Source organism: Hylaeus volcanicus, chromosome 5 (assembly GCF_026283585.1).
Source record: "Hylaeus volcanicus isolate JK05 chromosome 5, UHH_iyHylVolc1.0_haploid, whole genome shotgun sequence".
Classification (NCBI taxonomy): Eukaryota; Metazoa; Arthropoda; class Insecta; order Hymenoptera; family Colletidae; genus Hylaeus; species Hylaeus volcanicus.
Genome location: NC_071980.1, coordinates 11825086 through 11846346, shown reverse-complemented (window position 1 = coordinate 11846346; position 21261 = coordinate 11825086). Strand labels below are relative to the sequence as shown.

General features: G+C 32.6%; 4 protein-coding genes across 6 annotated transcripts; 2 read left to right on the top strand and 2 right to left on the bottom strand.

Moving 5' to 3' along the window:
* The first annotated feature begins 5 nt into the window (after positions 1-5).
* LOC128876227 (S-adenosylmethionine decarboxylase proenzyme) lies at positions 6-13194 on the top strand. Of its 2 annotated transcripts, XM_054122408.1 has the most exons (8): positions 6-273; positions 350-431; positions 5863-5949; positions 6501-6655; positions 11552-11678; positions 12321-12423; positions 12537-12820; positions 12892-13194. In XM_054122408.1, the coding sequence occupies exons 4-8, from the start codon at positions 6627-6629 to the stop codon at positions 13192-13194; spliced, it is 846 nt and encodes a 281-aa protein (XP_053978383.1). In that variant the 5' UTR covers positions 6-273; positions 350-431; positions 5863-5949; positions 6501-6626. The 2 variants fall into 2 exon arrangements, with proteins under 2 accessions (XP_053978383.1, XP_053978382.1); XM_054122407.1 differs by lacking the exon at positions 6501-6655 and having other exon boundaries at positions 6-431.
* A 6-nt stretch (positions 13195-13200) lies between these two features.
* On the top strand, positions 13201-15489 carry LOC128876229 (uncharacterized). The gene has a single exon (XM_054122411.1). The coding sequence runs from the start codon at positions 13201-13203 to the stop codon at positions 14113-14115; it is 915 nt and encodes a 304-aa protein (XP_053978386.1). The 3' UTR covers positions 14116-15489.
* A 711-nt stretch (positions 15490-16200) lies between these two features.
* Positions 16201-17317, bottom strand: LOC128876230 (transmembrane inner ear expressed protein). The gene is made up of 2 exons (XM_054122412.1): positions 16569-17317; positions 16201-16435 (listed from the first exon to the last, which is right to left on the bottom strand). Exons 1-2 carry the CDS (start codon positions 16915-16917, stop codon positions 16263-16265), a joined length of 522 nt encoding a protein of 173 aa, XP_053978387.1. The 5' UTR covers positions 16918-17317; the 3' UTR covers positions 16201-16262.
* A 142-nt stretch (positions 17318-17459) lies between these two features.
* On the bottom strand, positions 17460-20206 carry LOC128876228 (probable actin-related protein 2/3 complex subunit 2). Of its 2 annotated transcripts, XM_054122409.1 has the most exons (8): positions 20090-20178; positions 19957-20017; positions 19383-19476; positions 19170-19269; positions 18873-19077; positions 18573-18793; positions 18265-18466; positions 17460-18182 (listed from the first exon to the last, which is right to left on the bottom strand). In XM_054122409.1, exons 1-8 carry the CDS (start codon positions 20103-20105, stop codon positions 18155-18157), a joined length of 927 nt encoding a protein of 308 aa, XP_053978384.1. In that variant the 5' UTR covers positions 20106-20178; the 3' UTR covers positions 17460-18154. The 2 variants fall into 2 exon arrangements, with proteins under 2 accessions (XP_053978384.1, XP_053978385.1); XM_054122410.1 differs by having other exon boundaries at positions 19957-20206.
* Between the last annotated feature and the right edge of the window lie 1055 nt (positions 20207-21261).

The window sequence follows — 21261 nt, the reverse complement described above, 5'->3', positions numbered from 1 at the left end:
TTCACGATTGGCCGAGAGGTAGGTACACGCATCCAATGTGGATGCGATGGTTGAAGAAGGACGTCATACAAGGGAGTGGGAGAAAGACGGATGCCACCATATTGCGCACGCGAGGGAAAGGGAAAAGGACAGAATCACCGCCGATATGATTGCTCGTTCACTTGTTCTCAGTAGTAAAGCAAAGTTCGGCGTGAAGAGTGGTTTATCGTACGTTTGGAGCGAAACACAAACTCAAGAAAGAAATTCTTGTTTGTCTTCACATATATCACTGTTGTGAGTAAAACTTAGTGCCTCCAGAGGATGGCAACTACAAAAGACGACAGCACCGATAATGTGCAATTCTTCGAAGGCGTGGAGAAACTCCTCGAGATTTGGTTCACAAGCAACAGTAGCATAAACAGAAAGCAGGGCGATCTCAGGCAGATTCCTCAGTAAGTCGAAATATTATCTCTCCTATTTAACTATCCGTCTCTCGTGGTCGTGTTCTGATTCAAACAAAATTCTTCGAACGTATCACAAAGTATTCGCATCGAATCTTCTCACGACTCGACACGTCTTCGCGTAACATCGTACCCTTTACGCGAATTCAAAGAAAATGTTAGGTCTTCCGTTTATATTTACACTTAAGCACACCTATGCCGTGCGTTAGCGTAATCCCAAGTGCCGTAAATATAAAGAATTTCACGATGTCATACAGATTAACCGAAATAAATGTTTCGGTAAGATTAAACCGGCTTGGTAACCATGACTGTATCGCCGGCACCTCGCGATATAATGTTCTGATAGTAATCGTTAGTGTGCTAAACGGCTTAACCCAACAGTCGCACGAGAATTCCTCTCTCACGTGCGTCGATTTTTCCACCGAGATACAAGCTATTAATTTCCGGTATTTGACGAGTATTGGCATCGCTTTATTCCAACTACTTTGCCGTGTATCGATAAACAAAACGATATTCGCGTAGAAATGTTCCCCGAACGACGTGCTAAACATCGGATAGATTGAATTCCACGGGTAGCGTGTATGTGCGTGTTTTTTGGCGAAGATCGATGCGCCCACCTTCTCGTTCCAGTAATACCGACCGCTCAAAGTGAGACTACGTGACTCTTTATGTATATACATCGTTTTATCTCTTTATTTTAAATTTTATATAAATAGGCACAAGTATCAGCGCGATCTTTTAGGCCTTTGCTAGAAAGAATTGTTCTAGAAAGAAAGAAAAATTCGTAAATATCGATTGTTACAAACAATCTATACAATCAATAATCTACAGTGTGTGTAGAAAGTATTCGTACACCGATCAATTTTCAAAAAACCTATGTAAAATTGTAATTTATTAACTTATTTTTTATAAACAATCAGAAAAAAAATAGCTATTTATGTAAGTTGCGAAATTAACAAGAAAGAAACAATTAATCGATAGAAATGTTGAAGCAATAAGTATTCGCACAACTGTTTAATTTTTAAAACTTGATTAAAAAAAAAACAAGAAATTCACATTATTTTATAAGTATATAATACTTCGTTTGTGGGATTTCCTTTTGATTTTATAATTATTGTAACTTTTCTAAGCATTGAATTAACTAAATTATTAGTTATTTGAAGTGGGATCTTCGTCAATTCCTCTATTAGAACCTTTTTCAAAATTACTTTACAAACAAAGTACTTTAGAATCGTACAAATACTTATTGTTTCTATACTTCTACCCACTTTTTGCGTTGTTGTTGTTGTTGTTGTTGTTTTTTTTTATTTATTTATTTATTTTTTTTTATTTCACCAATTATATTGACTAGTAAATTGTGTTTGGACTATATCTATCTTAGAGACTTCCGAGAATATGTAAAATATCGTTGATTATAAAAAAAGAAATTAAGAAACTACAATTTCACACAAAAGTTTTTTGGGAAATTGATCGGTGTACGAATACATTATACACCCACTGTATTGTATAACTTGTTACCTGATTCCACCTAACTTACGTCGAGTGGGAATTGAAGTGTAGAATAACCCTCATACGAATCGTGATCGCGTTCGAATCATCGCTATACATCAAAAGTTCGTTTATCTGAATAACATCGTTTTAATAAGCGAACATAGAGAACATTATAGTCGTAGATAGAGTTGTAATTTCTCACGGTTAAATAAATTTAAACTCACTTAAGAACACGGAATATTTAAAACAAACATTATGTTCTTCTCCATTTTTATTATATTAGTTTTCGTTACCTGACGTATACGGTTCGTATTTTCGAGAAGTATATAGCTCTATTTGTTAAAAGTAGATTCTTGTTATTTATTGTATAGTTCGGTGATTATTCTCGAAAATATACCGAATAGACATTGCATTAAAAAGCCATATTTAGAAAAAAATTATCGTATTAGCTAGTTAAGAAAAAATTTCAATGAAAGTTACAGCGCCATGTAGACTGTAAAATTTCGACGTAGAAGATGTAGTGCTTTATCGTAACATTTTGTGTCTATATAAGAAAAACGAAAATACAAAATTGTTCCGAATTTATTAGTTAGTCGTTAGTTTTTGGAATGTTATACAGGGTGTCCCAAAAATGTTGTAACACCTTGAAAGAGGTGGTTCGGGAGGTGATTTGAAACAACTTTTTCCTTAGCGAAAATGTTGTTGGAGGCATCGTTGAGGAGATATTAACGGAAAACACTGACCAATCAGAGCGCGAGTATGCCGGTGGAGCGAACGCTACGCGCCAAGCGGCCGCGCTCATACGCTACCGCGGCCGCTCCACCGGCATACTCGCGCTCTAATTGGTCAGTGTTTTCCGTTAATATCTCCGCAACGAAGCCTCGGACTACATTTTCGCTAAGGAAGAAGTTGTTTCAAATCACCTCCCGAACCACCTCTTTCAAGGTGTTACAACATTTTTGGGACACCCTGTACAATATCATACAATTGTAGTCGTTCACTGCTAGAAGGTACAAATCGCGTGTAAGTGTCTTTGTAGTCTGTTTCATACGCGTCGCGTGGTTATCCCCACTACTTTTGGGAACTCCTTGCTCCGACCAGACGTCTGTGTTATCTCTGACACGCGACCGTCAGTAATTCGCTTAACAATGAGTCATTTAATGACATGTGCTCTAAACACTTTCCCCAAATGGCTACTACTTAAAAGGAAAGCGTAAATTATAACTAGACTGCAGATCTTTATGCATTTATAGGATATAGGAAACTTACAGCGATGTCAATTAGGGACATGTTAGTTCCCCTTATTATATCGATTTTATGAACGGGTTTTGTTTGCTTTTGGGAAGAGTACAGAGGTGTACTTCATTTGAAATTATTTGGCAAAATTTTCTACTGAAGATACGTAAACGGATAATTCTAATTGAGTCGTGTAATTACAAACATATAAAATGAAATAAAATGAATTCAAATGAAATGAAAAGGAATAAAATTGAATAAAATAAAATAATCGTAACAGTAATATACTATCTCTCTATTATTGTTATCAGTATACTGTGCAAGAACCTACAAAATATAAACAATATGCATGAATATAAAAAGGATTGAAAGAAAAGTTCACGTTATAATATTTCCAAGACAAAATAAATTCCTATTTAGGTTTAATTTTACTAATTATAACACATTTCGAATTATTCAACCGTGTGTCAATTGTTAATTAAATGTTTAGGTTCGAGGTAAAATTGGATAATATTTGAAGAGATACGAGAGAAGCCACTTTCTATCTAGTAATTTGTTATTATAGTAATTTAATATAAACCAGAGAGGTTACGTAGCAATTTCTTTAGGAAAAATGTTTTCAAAGGTGTCCACTTTTAATGTTTATTTTCGAATATTATTTCTAAAGCAGTGGTTGGAGCAAATTTAAAATACCATTTCGTTTGATATCGATTAGTTAAATTGGGTTTAATGCGTATGCATAACGGAAGACTGTTTCGAAGCGCGTTCTGGTGTGAAGAAAAAATTATGTAATGCAAAATTATATTAAAGTATACTAAATCATATATGTTATATTACTTTGTGTAATATTATTTTATTAAATAATACGCCAAGAAGATAAATAGAAGATAATGCAAAATTATATTAAAGTATACTAAATCATATATGTTATATTACTTTGTGTAATATTATTTTATTAAATAATACGCCATGAAGATAAATAATGGTGAATATTTTACTGTAATTCAACTCGAATTAGTTGAGTTTATCGTAAGGCTGCTATAGAAAAACGAATGGAGAATCAAGCATACGAAATGCCTACGAAATATAGAGAGATAAAATTTAGACACGTGCAGTATTTATCATTTGAATATTTCCTGTTTAGATGTTCCATGGAACTGCTTGAATATTGAAGTACCGCGAATAGAATAAAATAGATAACGGAAGGATAAGAACAGCAGAAAATAATATCGATTAAAATTTACATAGTTAACTCGTAGAAGTGTGTAATTGTAAATCGTAGAATAATCATTAAATTTGTCTGATTTTGATCGAGATAAAAATCAAAAACGCCTCGATATTATTTAAATATTTAATATCATGGAATATTTATAATTACGTGTGTGGTTTATTTGACTATGAATTATTTCTTATTAACCCTGATTTACTGTGAAACAAAGTTGCGAAATATGTCTGTTTGTTAATCAACGTTTCGCGAAACTTATCTCTGATTATTTCTTTTTTTTTTTTCCCATCGTTTTTGGTCTCGCAAGTTTATTAGCTATTTATTCTGATTCTCGTTACAAAATTGTTCAACAGTCAACGTTCTCAGGCCTTCGTTACGCGATAAGGTACTTTTTCGTATTAGTGTTTAATCTGGCGATGTGGTATACGAAACTCGATAGTTTAGTTTTTAACCAGCCTTACAGCTAATCTTTCGATTAGCCGACGCGTTAATTCCCAAGATTGTTGAACGAAAGCTCGCAGACGTATTGATATATCTTTCGCGATTGGTTATCAACAGTTGTTTTTCTTTACAGCCCTATTAAAATGGCCGATAACACTTAAACTAGCGAACCAATCAATTTGACCCCATGTATTTCAGACTTCTATTAAAAGTGACTCTATTTTTTAACGCTGCTTTTGCCATAATTTTTTTTTTGGGGGGGGGGGGATGAACATGGTAGAGAATCAATTATATCGATAAATTAGTTTATCGCTTCTTTTTTAAAATTGAAATAGCGGTAGTTTCGGCCACTTTAATATATTAAATGTTCAAAAATTCGTAGCTCTCTCAACAATGAACATTTTTAATCGAAACTTTTTTTCGTTGTAGATCTCATGAAATCCTACGAAGAAGATAGAGAAAGTTTTTCTCTAAAGTGAAGGTCTAATTTTTTTAAAAATGAAAGAACGATTTTTTCAAGAATTCGCAAGGAGGATCAATGCCAATTTTGGTCAAAATCTAAAATTCTGTTTAAAAATTATTTTTCACTTCCTCGGTCAAAATGAAGCACGTTTCGTTAAATAACATATAAACGTAACTTCTATCATTTACGGGGTAAAAATTCCTAAAGAAAAGAAGAAATATATTCGACAATAATTTCATATCTCATCGAGAAGTACAACTTTTGTTTAAAATATTTCAGGTTTATGGTGAGAGGAAATATCATTAAAAAAAGAAATTCTTTTGTTTCCTTAAAAACCCATCAAATTTTTTGTGCAAAATTTTGTCAACATCTCCCCATGGTTTCAGAGATATATAAATAAATATATGTATAAATAACCAGAATTATATCGAACCGGTTGTTTGGCACTGTGATTAGATTCCCATGAACTTTATTCTGCAAAAATTGTCAGTTGCAAATGGTTAATATACATTTTTATCAATTTAATATTAATGCTAGTAATAAATAAAATATCCTTTCTGTTCCAGACGGAAATGGCAGTCCTTACTCAAGATCGTTCGTTGCGAGATCATCAGCATCTGTCGTACCGAACACGTGGATGCTTATGTTCTAAGGTAAATAAATATTAAATAAACATTCCGCGTTTACGATGCGTTTTTAACCGACTTCGAAAAAGAGGAGGTTACTCAATTCGACGTGTATACTTTTTTTTTTCTTTGTCAATTTAATATACACGTGCCAGTCGAGTTAATTCCAATATCCTTTGTCCAGCGGGGAATCCTGTAACCAGTGAATTAATTTTAATTACTTGTAAGAAGTAACACGCCTTTATTATATTTACGCTTGCGCATTGTCAAATTGCAATTGTAATACGTGTTTATTCCATTGAAGAATCACCCACAGATAAGCCTCCAATTCATTTAACGTGATATTTCATTTCGTTATTCCAATTAATGTTATTATCTTTGATTTTGTTAGACGAAATTTGAACCCACATCGAAATCATTTCGTAAATAACGTCTGGTATCGTTAATCGAGAATGCGATTAACAAGTAATTTCGCACGCTTCTTTTAAACTGCATTTCCTTTGTATGAAAGTTTATTTTGTCTAACCAAGTATTTAGTCATAGATAAGATAAAAGTGTTGGTTGGTTTCTAATTGCAGATTCAGCCCGATAACGAGTCGTTGGCAAAGCATAAATAGAGTACTATCTGCACGTGACTACGTGAACGATTACATACCGATCACATTATATGTGGGACACGAAGTGCAAAAGTTTTCAATTGTCGAATGCTACCAAACGTTATACCAGTAACGATGTAACGTAGATCATCTCTCATTCACGACATGTTTCATAGTTTCGCAAAAATTGATTCGATGACAGATTCGAAACGTGCAAAAGATCACATTTCATCTAACTGTATTTCGATACAGCGATGTAACAAAATTTACCTTTGATTTGGTACTATTAAGGGAGTATCCTGAATTAGGAGACCTAAGAAAATTCATACAAAAAAAATGTTAAACAACTTTTTTGTCGAGTTAAAGTGATTTTTTTCACTCAAAGAACTCGGTTTTTTTTTTTTTAACTTGCAGTAATTTCACATTTCACAATTTTTGCGGGTTTTTCTTAGTTCACATAGAAGAGAAATGTATGAAAATGAAAATTTCTTTTGTGTCAAACCAGAATTACGACCTGGATCTTTTCCGCCAATAGGAGGTTTTAATTGTGAGATGCTCTACAAATGTGCGTCGCAGTCGACTCAATTTGAATATTTCTTGTTGAAAAAATTTGTACAGACTACTGAAATATGTATGAAAATAGGATAAAAAGTTCGATAGAATTAATTATTATTTTCCGTCCTAAAAAAATTCACGAAAAACCGCTTTTTTTTTAGACCTTCTAATTCAGGATACCCTCTTAATAGCATGAGATTCTTTTATTCGTCGCATTCGCTTCTTCTTTCAATGGTACTTAGTTTTAATTATTGTTACAAAAATATCGTTCTCATTTGCGTTACCTGTAACTTACTAACAGTCGCTTTGAAATTTAAATTAAATAAAAATTTTAAACTTTGTCTTTAATACGCGGAGTACTTATAGGTACTTGTTTATTGCAGTCGTTTAGGGATCGATACTAGAAAAGTTTCGTTACAGAGAGTAGGAAGCGTTTAAGGAGACGCGAAATCAATGTTTCTCGATGTGTAGAATAAATTGTTATCCACGTTTGAACGAGTTCAATGGCCATTGTTGTACAAGATTAATCGAGATATGGGTAGAGTGCTATTACTAGGCGGCGGTTTATGCATTCATCAAATTTCCAATTCATTAAATGTCCAATAAATCAGAAAGTGCACATAGTATACGATAATAAAAAAATTATACCGAAAGTAAAATTCAAACTGCAATATTGGTTCAGTATTTTTAGATACGTTTGCTAAAGTTATATTCAGTTTTCTTCGTTCTATCGTCTATTTAAAGGAGACAAAGAGATTCATAAAAAAAAAAGACGAATGTTATAAACAGATCCAGCCTCGAGTTTTGCATGGCATCAGAGATGGGCGATGATGAAGAATAAGTAAATAAATAAACTCTTCTATCCGTCATTTTTCGAATAAAACTAAACGTTTCGTTAATAGATTAAATTATTATCGCCTAGAGTTTTGTGTAGCATCAGAGATGGGCGATGATGAAGAATAAGTAAATAAATGAACATTTCTATCCGCCATTTTTCGAATAAAACTAAACGTTTCGTTGATAGATTAAATCATTATCGAATTACTAAGCATGGCTGTCTATAACCAACGAATTAGTCACCAAAATTCCCACACGTGGCATTAGACGTTTCAAACGCGCCGACAGAATTTGGCACTATTTACAGGCGCCGTTGTGCATTGTTTAGACAGTGTATTCAAGAGACTTAATCTCGTTCTCGTTTCCCATGTTTCCTCCGCGTGTTTCAATCTTAGATAATTCGCTCCTTATTAGCGGAACGCGATAGCAGAAATCTCGTACAAATACGAGGATCGTTTAACGTTCGACAGTGTTTAGACTATTCTTAATACACCCTAACGACGCGTGAACGCTGCTTTTTCGCTTACTTTGTTTCTTGGCAAATTGTTCAACTTTTATTTGTTATTCGAAATTACGATTTGGCTAGGAATTGCGATGGCGGAGCTTGAGGAGGGCAGGGGAGTGTGAGAGAATATGTGAATAGAGTAACGAGCTTTGCGTTTCAATCCACGAATCAGGATTCAATACGCGGGGTTTAAATAACGTAGGATTCGGATGACGTAGGGCCGAGTCGGAACGGAAATATTTGGCAGTTGCACCAGTACCCGCGAATTTGCGTCATTAGTGGAGAGTTTTCAATGTAAACGTCAAAGATGACCATTTTTAGGGACTTGAATTTATTTTATGTACAGGTGATCTCACCTAGCTCTTCGATCTTGGATATCTTATTTTGTGATAAAAGAAAAAGGTAAAGGAAAAGATTATTTGGTGTCGAGGGGGACATAGTATGTTAGGCAAAAAAAAATTGTTTCGAGGTCATTGACGGTTTTTTTTTCTAATGGGATGAGGTATTTTCATTATCGTAATCTTGTAGCTGATAAAAAGACAAATTTATACATAATACGTTGACCTTCGGACGATAAGAAAAATTGATGTTGAAATTGACAATCGTTCTGCTGTGATGTTCCAATTCGTTAATGTAACGATTTCTGTATTGAAAAATGAAATGCCAGGATTCGTGGTGTCTCTCCTTAAACACTCACGTTGATTCCGTCACTCGTTGTTGAGTGTAATTGCAAATTGCAACGTCATTACGTAACTTTGTTTCAGAAACGCTTCGCTCGTCTCCAGTACCACGTGTTACGGGCTCTAAAAACGTATCAATTATCTTTCTCGGGCAACCGTTCTTGAACTTGCACTTTGCTTCGCGCTCTCTTCGCACGTCCGATTAGTCATCGGTACTCCTTCTCTTTTTCATTTCTTTGTACCTCTGGGAGGTCACGATGCGATTATTTATAATATTTATATTATCATTTTTAACACGTATATTCGTATTGTCTCGAAAGGTAGAAAACATTTCTTAAATTGCAAATTTTTTTTTATTTGGTAAATCGAAGTGGTTTGTTCGTATTAATAGAATTATTAATATGTTGATATAATATGTATTTATTGTTATAATATATACAAGGTGTCCCAAAATTTTTGTAACACCTTGAAAGGGGCGTTTTATTGGCTAATTACGAATTAATAAACACGTTGAAACCTAATACGAATTAAACGATTTCCAGATCCCGTATATTTTTATCAATCAATATATCATAAATATATGTATATTATAACAATAAATACATATTATATCAATATATAGGGTGTCCCAAAAATGTTGTAACACCTTGAAAGGGGTGGTTCAGGAGGTGATTTGAAACAACTTTTTCCTTAGAGAAAATGTTGTCCGAGGCTTCGTTAAGGAGATATTAATAGAAAACCCCGACCAATCAGAGCGCGAATATGCCGGTTGAGCGTAGGCTACGCACTAGGCGGCTGCGCTCATTCGCTACCGCGACCGCTCCAACGGTATACGCGCGCTCTGATTGGTCAGTGTTTTCCGTTAATATCTCCTCAACGATGCCGCGGACAACATTTTCGCTAAGGAAAAATTTGTTTCAAATCACCTCCCGAACCAATATTTTCAAGGACTTCCGACATTTTTGGGACACCCTGTATATGTTTATTATAACAGTAAATACATATTATATCAATATATCAGTAATTCTATTAATACAAACTCTTTGATTTACCCCTTTCAAGGTGTTACAATATTTTTGGAACACCCTGTATATTTATGATTTATTGATTGATAAAAATATACGAGATCTAGAAATCGTTTAATTTGTATTAGGTTTCAACGTGTTTATTAATTCGTAATTAGCCAATGAAACGCTCGAAAAGAATTGTTTAGAAGATAAATGTATTTTTTTTGTCAGTTTCCTATTAGGAGATGTATCTGTATTTGACTGTTATTCGATCAATTGATTTGTCTATGGTCACTGTACTTTACCATATTATCTATTTCTCGCGTATATTGCCCCGTATCGTTAGAACTAATAAAGTGACCCGCATGTTTCATTTATCGTGGCCACTCGTACATATTTAAAAAAGTTAGGGTCAACGACTTCGTGAAATATATCGATGATAACTCCTTCGTTGTATAGAGCATATTTAAAAAAAAGAGAGAGAGAGAGAGAGAGAAATATCGATATTTGCGTAGTTACAAAATATTCGTATTATATTTTTCGTAGAGTCAACAACAACAATTTGCCTTTATCCTGGCCTAATACCGTCTAAATCTGCAAGCTAAAAATAATGTTACAGCGGAAGCCAAGTAAACGTCTTTTAATAACCTTCATTCTCTGATAACCTTGAATTCATTGTTATTACCAGAACCATTCGGAAAAGAATGAAAACGATTCGCTCTAAAGAACGATCGAAGTTCGATTAATTTCACCTGCGATATCGTTATTCGAATAAGTTTAAATCTTGCATTTTCTCTTTTATTTTGTATTTTCAGCTGTACGAGTAATATGTTTAAAAAGGGAAAGTAAACGCTAAAGTAACGACGAATTATAAACGCAATCGAACGTGCGTTGTATCGTCGTTACTCTGTTAAAATATTAGTGGGTAATAATGAAATGGTAATGGGCGCAATAACGTAGAAATAATGTTATTGTTATATTCGAAACGTTTCTCTGTACGAGTGTATATAGAGCGCCAGGGAGCGATAAATATTTTGAATCTGAATTGTCGCACGTTCGTTGTTTAAATTACGTTTGAAACGAATACCTCGAGAAATTTTCTTCAGAAATTATTCGTTAAAATTAAAGTAAAAATGTTTAACAGAACGTGAAATGTATTTCGATTAATATTTTCTAATATTTTTGTGATTTTCAGCTAATTGTATCTATATTTTTTCAAACATTTATCAGATTTTACTCCAAAAGAAGTAATACAATTTGTTACAAATTTATTGTAATAGTTCATTTCGAACTTGAGAAAACCATCAAGTAGATGTAATAAACAAAAATAATGTAGCTTAAATGTTAAATCTTTCGATATTTTACTAATCGATATTACATATGATATACTACTAAAATGTATTAAACGAAATCCATTATTGTTTAACGATAAATTTTTTTATTTTACAGTGAAAGCAGCATGTTCCTATCAAAGCGTAGACTTATTCTAAAAACATGTGGTACAACTACACCTCTTCAGTGTTTGGAGCCACTTTTGGAGCTTGTAAAAGAGTACACTGGCTTTGAGGAAGTAGAGGTATACATTCTGTCTGTTATTCTCTAACTTTAATGCATGAGAATTTTTCAGTGGTCTGGAGATGTCATTATCATTTAAGAGAATTCCACTACTAATGGTACCATTGTATGAAACAAATTGCTTGCATAGCTAAGAAGTTTAAACAATTTTTAAACATATTTTTACAAACAACATAGTTGTAACAATTTATTAAGAATTATTAGTCGACCCTATATCAATTATTCTCACGTTGTATGTGTACAGAGATCTGGTTACCGCGATATTACAATTTTGCAATTTTCGTTCATAAAAATTGTCATTTTCTGCGAGCCAATTGAAGTCGAAAGTACTTAGCTATATAACTTGACCTAGTGCATGGATAAGTGATGTGTCTATATATAGAAAACCTCTAGTATACAGGATACATCTCTACCTCTTGGTTTATTGATCTCTCTTACCTATGATACTGTACATGAAATGCATTTATCCAAAAATCACTCTTGATTCATGACTTTTGATCGTACTATATTTATAAACATTTATTCTAAATATTTTTATTTCACCATTGTATACGATTAAGCATGCGTTATTTATTTATTTAGTAAAACATCAAGGAACACACGAGGAAGGATTTATGGTTTACAAAGTTTCCATCTGTTTCAGAATGTATTTTATTCACGGAAAAATTATAAAAAACCAGAGTTACAGATATCACCGCATCAAGCATTCGAAGAGGAAGTAGCTCTGCTCGATACATTCTTTCCCGGTAATAGCATTTTTTATAGTGGAGCCTATAAAGTTTAGATTTAACGTTACGTGTAACGGACTTTATCGGTACTATGTAGGAAACTTCCAACTGCCTGTATTTCTGTTTTTTAGATGGAGAAGCTTATTGTTTAGGCTCTGTGGATACAGATTGTTGGTATTTATACACTCTCAATAGAGAGAAATCTGCAGACGAACCCGCGGAACCAGATCAAACTTTGGAAATTCTTATGACTCATTTAGATCCAGAAGTAATGGCTATCTTCACTAGGGACGTGTGCTCCTCTGCGGACGAAGCAACACAGAAGTCAGGAATTGATAAACTTATTCCAAATATGATCATAGATGATTTTTTATTTGAACCTTGTGGTTATTCGATGAACGGAGTATCTAAAAGCGTAAGTGCTTTGAAATGTTGCGTTTCAGTTAAAAAGAATTTCAGTTATAAATAACGAATATTACTTTACAGGGAAATTACATGACTATTCATATTACGCCAGAGTCCGAGTTCTCGTATGTATCATTTGAGAGTAACATTCCAGAAACGTCATATGAGGAGATAATACGACGTGTACTAAACACTTTTAAACCGAAAAAATTTGTCGTTACCATCTTCGCTAACAAAGAATCAATGGCTGCTACTTGTCCACGTGATTTGGAGCAAATTGATTACCTGAAATGTTCTGGGGATTGGTTGCGTACAGATGTTCAGTATTGTCGCTTCAAGAATTACGATTTGACCTGCGCATTTTACTCAAGATTCCCAAGCTGAGGGTTCATGGACGCTTCATTCGGTCTTAACCAATTAGGAACAAATGAAGCGCTTGCCGATACCCCTATCCTTTCTCAGACACCCCCTTCTTTCGCCACTTCCATTAACGAAACAAAGAGATACGGTCAATCTATAAAACGTATACTAAAATCTGATACTGTTTACGAAAACCATGGTCTTGTATCTACTCAGTACATAAAACATAATAATGAAAAAAAATCTAACAAGTGCACTATACAAAACTCTGCGATTACCCAAGACAAAACTGTATCAAACGTTACAGCATCCACGACTTCATTTGTATCCATACCTCGATCCATAAATCCCGACACGCCTATAGAAAATATATGTTTAAATACAGACAGGAACGATTGTCACTTTACACAAAATCATATGGATACGACGGAAGATATTAATCCTTATTCCGTACGATCTGTATCATCGCCGCAATTAACAATTAAACCTGTTGCACAATCAAAAGTTTGTAGAAAAGCATCCTTGAAATCGATGAATTTATCAAATTCTACGTTAGATAATTCTGTACCAAATCATCGTAAAAGTAACGACTCAATATCGGACACACGTATAATCGATATTTCTAACTGTTCCATCACCTTCGCAGATAAAGAGGTACCTTTTTCATGTCTTTCCGAAACGACACAAGGAAACGATACGAGAAATAAATGGAATACGGGAGAGGTGCACATTACTTGTAATCCACTATCAACGCCATATCCGTATTCCACGCCTCATCGTAACATTATGAGCGAAACTGTAACAGAACCACTAGACGACGAACCAAAAACTCGCAGCTGTGGAAGTTTTTTACCAATCTTATCGTTGATCCCGCAGACGGTGATCAGTTTTCAGTATTTAAGCCCGAAAATGAAATTCTCTTGGTGGAGAAATAAAATTTCGTGAAGGTACGCTTAAACGACCATTTAGCGCGATTGCTGCTAGTGGTCTTGTAGCGCAATTAAATGCTATTTGGTCGAAGCTCTATGAAAACCTCTTACCTCGTAGTGAGTTCCCAATCTTCATCAATTAGAGGTATCCTGTCATCGTTACACTTGTATGTCAATCAGTCTATACCCTTTTATTACTCCAAGTAGGGTCGTACAGAGAGAAAGCATGCAGGTAGATTTTAAAAAGAAACATAAATAGTTCCTTCACATTATGGAAACGTTTTGCACAATGTAAAAAGAAACTTTGAATCCTTTGGAAATAATATCTATATTGTACACAGCGGTTCTGTTGGATCCTCTAGTCCCTGAAGTTTTTTCCTAAACTTTGCTAATTTATGAGTAGAACGAAACAAGTATCTTTTGCTCTATACGGAGAGTTCTCTTACAATTTTGTCTACTTATAACGATAATCTTAGAAATTCATGATAGAAAAAAAATCAAAAATAAAAACCACAATATGGATCTAACAAGACACATCAGTCGTAATGTAATTCCATTAAATTTACGCTTCTATTATAAATTGCTTTCTCTAAAAGATGTGTACCTATTTTCAAATATATGTGATCACAAGTCGAAAAGCTAGGAATTATTTAAACATACTCTCCTTATCATTATAATATTATATAAGTAACTATATGTTATTTCTAATTTAACGTATCATTTTGGTAAAAAAAAAAAAAAAATACAAAACAAAACGTTTTAATCTATAGGTGCTTCTGAATTTATTAGCCTTTTTAATGCATACATCAAAACATGAAATATTCCATGTGAATAACTACTCTATGTGATATTACTAAAAATATGAAAAAATAATACACCAGTTGGTGTTATACGATGTTAAGAATTTAGATTAATCCTTTATAAACCTCCTTGTTGACTTCTTTATTAAACTAATGTAAATTCATTTTATGAAATGGAAGAAGTATTAAGCTACTTATGATTAACTGAATCATTCCTATATGAGTGCGTGTAAAGTGTTACGTGCGAGCGATGCGTATATGACAAGTCATGTTTCCTCTAAAATTTGTATTTCTCTGTGAGAAATAATGTTATTTAATATAATTTATATCTACAAAGAATCCATATCGCTAAAAAAACAAGAAAAAAAATATAAAAAAAATTTGATTGTTATTTCATTTATTTTCTTGAGTTTTCAAACTATTTTTCTTTTTAGAAGTATTGACTTCCGTTTCTTCTTGTTCTTGTTTATTTTCGCTTCGATAGCTTCTATGTAAAAGTCCAGTTATGAACTTATATTTAGTTCAATTCGACGATTATACTACTCTTTTTATATTTGTTGAGTAATAAATATTTTTTACGAATATTTATATTTAATTGTGTTTCATTTCAGATTTCCGAAAAATTTGTTCTTTTGTAATTTCAATGACGAACAGTTATATATATGTCGAAGTAAACAATAATTTGTAAAGATGTTTAATTTTCTTTTTTTCGAGAAAGGGGAAGAAGAGAGACAGAGAGACAATAAGAAACGTAACTTAAATAAAGGTTTTGTTTCATATATGTATAAGATTTAACTCTATAATTATAGGAAAGGCGTTAAAAATTCATCACTTAACAACAAATACAATAGTGATTTCTAATGATTAATAATACCATGCAATTTATACTGTGATTTTTTCTTGTCATAAAAAAAGTTTCGTTTACGCTGTATATATGTACTTTATAAAAATTTATTTTACTTAATAGTAGTGGAAAATCTGCACTATCAACATTACTAACCAGTTAATAACATAAGTAAATAAAACGTAATGCGGTAGGTAATATACATCATAGTTCCATTAAGTGCTTTCCAAAATATATTATCCTTTGCTGTAGATTATTGTTGCATGTAAAGTAACTTAATTTGTGTATTATACTCATAAAATAAAGATTATATTTAGTCATGTAATACTGTGTAGAATTTACTTATTATTATTAAATGCGTTGTGTTTCTTAAGTTTTATTGTATCGAACATATAATTCGTAAAATGTTAAAAATTTGAATTGAAGAGCTCCACTATCGCTTTCAAAAAGGCAAATTATTAGTAAGTAAATATAATTTTTTCTATTATCTCTGTAACAATATAGCGACCTGCAAATTTATCAAATTATATTGTCAGGTTTAATACATTCTTGTTTAGTGAAACGAATTCCACTGATCATTGCATTAAATCTTGAACGTAACCCATGCTGTATACTTTTCTGTGTCGTTTCTTGAAGTTCATTCTGTATCTCATACATTTCCATGTCAAATTTATTTTGAATTTTAACTAATGCTAATAACGAAGGAAAATACACATGTATGAGAATTAATCGAAATAAGATTAGTATCTAACTAAATTAGAGAAGTGGAAACCTTTTTTAACTAGTTTTTATATAACAAATTTATTTTAAATCGAGCTTCTTTACCTTTTTTCAAATCCATGTTGTCCATTTCTACATTATTAATTTTAGATAACTCGTTTCTAAAGCTCTTTGTTATTTTTTTTCGAATATAATCAGCCTCTATTTCTTGCTTGGTCCGTGGCACTCTGAATCGAATGCAACAACAAAGTCCGATGAGTACGCTAAGCAAGATAGAAAGAATTATGCCTGCGAGTTGCCAAACGCGGAACCCGGCCAATGCTTCGTCTTCCAACCATTTTTCGACACCTTGAACACAATCTTCTGGACCTATAGCTACTTCAGTAGGTGAGCATGGTGAAACAGGAGACGAAGACGAAATTGATGCGATAGTTGACTCATTCATCTCTTTCATAGCGCGATAACTGAAATTTCTTAGTTATAAATAGATAAATTTCAGTGTCAAATTGTCATTACGTATAGTTACTTTGCTTATCTTGTTATAGTATTAAGTATATAATTTTATTGTCTAATTGTCTAATTTTATTGTCTAATGCACATATAAACATTTCGATGTACTTTTGAATTTAACAGGATCAACAATGGTATTTCCTTTAAAATATTACATACAGATACTTACTGATTGTTAAGAATGTAATGAAACTTGCACCAAAAATGATGATTTAAAAGTCTTTTTCACTTAATTTTAAAAATAATAATCTAACCCGCGCAGAAGCGTTAACAGAATGAACAGAAGAACACTTGTAACCAAAGGTCTGAGAGTCACACAATGTTCCTTCTGACAGTAGTGGATAAAAGGGTGTGGTTATTAATGAATACTCGTGCTTGGCACTCCTTGGCTTATATCTAAATTTGACTTTCCAACCCTTATAACCACCCACTAATTACAAGTCAATAACGCTAATTAATATAAAGGTTTCAAAATTACATGACCTATTATATAGAATTAATACTTTTATTATATTACAATAATCATATGTTAATAAGAGAGTATAGATAATGAAAATAATTTATCAAAAAACACAATGCTGTGTTAAACATTCGAATGAGATATCAGTGTATTATTTCGTAAGATCCACGCAGTTTTAAATATTTTCCGTTATACGTGGACTGTTAGAAAACGATGATTCAAATGAAATCGATTAACAAATAGTATATTAAAAAAAGAAAAGAAACGGAACATGTACATATTTGGATCTCAGAGATCGATGTTAATGTCATTATCATATTTTTACATAAAGAAATAACGAAGTAGAAGAACTTCATTCACAGATTGTGTATTCCCTGATTTCTTTGTAGACTCTATGTATTCTTGTAGCGTTACTGTAAGAACTTTAATATAAAATGACTTTTTAATCATGCACTTTGTTGCTGTACACATAACGTTTTTAATATGTTTACAGCATTATAGACTTTTCTAAAGAACATTGTACTGTTCAAAGACAATTCGTAATAAAACTTGAGACTGAAACTTCTTAACTCGTTAATTCACGAGTCAGAACTTTCCATTACAAAGAATATTCCTTGCTAGAAAATTGAAAAGTTTCTAGCGAATCTATAAGATAAATGAAATCTTTATCATTTATCCTTTATCGAAACAATATTAGGAATATAACCTTATGTATATATTCTCATTCCTTTCTGATGAATGTTCGACCCCTGTAAAACATAAATATTTGAGCATGTTATCCTAGCAAGATGATTCCATCAATAAGAACGGAATACTTCAGAAGTAACTTACGTAATGGTTTTCTTTTCAGTATTTTTAGATTGAGATCTCGCTCGATTTAGAACTTTTAAGAAGTCTGTTGTTTTGGTACGCATTCTTGAGTGAATATAAACTTTACTACACTTGATATGATAGTGTAAATAATTTCTAAACATGTGTATTAAATCGATGGTATTATCACGAGCTTCTCTATTTGTATGTCGTGGAAAGAGTACTATAAAAGTAAAGAAATGTATGCACGCGTAGCTTACGGCATTAGTTGCAAAAAGAAAACGGCTTTGTTGATTCTTAATGCTTGCAAAAATATAATCGATATTTACCAAATGTAATATATCCAATGCAGTCGCCAACCGCTGCGTCAAAATCTTGTAACTCTAACGGAGGCTCACGGTGATTAAACAGAACTTGCGGAGCTGTATGACTCGCTCGTCTGCCTTCCTTTAATTCTTGTAAAAATAATTTCCCAATAACCATATCGTCTTCGTCTTTAAATATTGTACTAAACACCACTGTTACTCTATCACTTTTGGCTTCTACATACCTTAATAAAAAAAAGTACATATATTAATAAACTGTATGCTTTTATTATAGATTGTTGTAGAATTACATTGTACGCTTACATTGTTTCTTCGTCTCTATATTGGATGACAGCCCTGTAATTCTGTAATTCTGTACCTGGCGAATCATAATATTCTTCTTGAAAATCAAAATACTTCTCGAAAACACTGGCAAAACAATGCCTTTTTAAAAGCGCAATATTTTTAACTAATAATTCCCAATCTTCTGGTAAATTTTCCAAATCTAATAATACCGAAACATTGTAACCTAAAAAGAGTATCAGTTATTTAATTTAATACTGTAATCAAGCATTTTACTTATGTGTAACAACTATACATGTAACAATAGCGATTATTTACCAGTTTCAGGAGCTATAAGATGAGACCCATATTTACGTATAAGTAATTCATCAGCCCCATGTTCTTGTAATTGTTTATAAAATTTGAGTAAAATACTTATCTGCAAAAGAATAAAGCGTAAAATATAAATTTCATTGTTATATAAACCATATTAAAGTACATTTAACGCGCGTAAGAAATATTCGTACATAATAAAATTCTTGTAAGACTTACTCTAATTTTTGACTTGTCACCGCTTAAGTTAGAAATATGAAATAAAACTCCATCGAAATCTGCTACAACAACATCTGTAGATTCTGGTTTATGACTACCAAAGAAACATAACTTTGTTGTAATATACATACAGAGTACAAGATATATAAAATACAAAATAATGTTAAATTGATAGACAGATAGGACAAATGATAATACTTTTATAATGTCATTGGATATGTTCTGATTAGGAATTAATCAATCACTATAGTTCCATAAATTTTGTAACAATATTTAGCATTAACAAAGTAACTTGATTACAATTTTTCACATTTAACATTATAAATACTACATATAACAAACATTAAATATTAAGAAATATTAAGAATTATATAAACAAATCAAATTTACTTTAAAATAGTTTAGTTCAATTTGGAATAAAATTTATTATGAACATAAATGTTAAAACTATTCTCTTTATTTTGTTAAAATAAACATTAGCAATATTTAAGATGGACACCGCCCTTGTTTGCAAACTCTGACTGTACTAAACATGTAAAATATCTGTCTTACAACAAGAAAGCATTTTACTTACCCTGACAAAGTATTTTTTACTTTGTTGGTTAATGTCTCTTCTAGTATCCTGTTGTGTATCTCTAACAAAATCATTATTATGTCTTATTTTAATTAATTACAATATTATAACACAGTAATTACTAACTATCTACCGAGAAATTTAACCATATACACGATTCTGACTAATTTCTAATCTTTCTTCTTGAACCAAGTAATTGCAGATTCAACATAGCCAGGTCACACAACCGTGTGTGATATTACACCAACACTAGTAGCAGCTGATTTATTGGTCAGTTATTCAATTTATTATTTTTCATCGACCATACGAATTTTGTTTTTTTGCTTTTGTTTAATTCTATATTTGAAATTGTCATTACATACATGAAAATTGTTATCGATTAATAATTCGAAAAAGTATAGTAAAAATACTATATTTTTCAAAACTAGGTATAATTTACTATACTGTATTCGACTTAAGGTTGTGCAGGAGGTAAACTGGCGCCACCAATTGAGAGTAGGTGAACTACTAGATAGCTTTTCCCGGGTGACTCTCCCAACTGTCTCGTCAAGACAAAACTCAAATACAAAACAATATATTTTCTACAATAAAATTCTTAAAATGTTATTTTATTATGATTCTTAATAAAAAAAATTAGTACTTAATACAATTACAGTTGCAATTTGCAATTAGTTTTTCAAGTATTATTCTATCCAACGTAATAGTTGTGAAATCGAGCACCCGGCAACTTCGAGATGACAACCGAACTGCTAAAAAACTAGAAAGATTATCGCATAACAGAGGCCCTTTGAATATATAGAAATACACCCTATACTCTATACATTCAAAGGAGAGGCCCACTGCGCCTACAAGATGGCAATCGACCCGACAAATCAGCCAGTATGAGTTGCCGCATACTAGGGGCAGTGATGGACATTCGTGGGATTTTTCCTTTGAGGAATTCCTTTCTGTGCATGCGTAAGCTGACGTCACAGCTACATGTCGTCTGCTACCATACATGTATACGAACCGCCAGAGGAGGTACATTTAAGGGGCCTGTGCAATTTTCCCGCGTTTTTAACGGAGAAATTAAGTACAAGAGTGTTAGTGTTCGTGAGTGTAATATTAGGGAAAATTAAAAAAACAATGGATAATGAACCGCAGCCGTCCCGTCCACGTCAGGAATCATCGAGGAAAAGAGGAGGACATTATATTTTGTTCCTTACTGGGATCCAATGGTACTGTAAATTCTAAGTAAGTGTATACAGCAGTGAGGACTGTAACACTTGTTCCAATGCGCATGATCAGGAAATATCCCAAGAATGT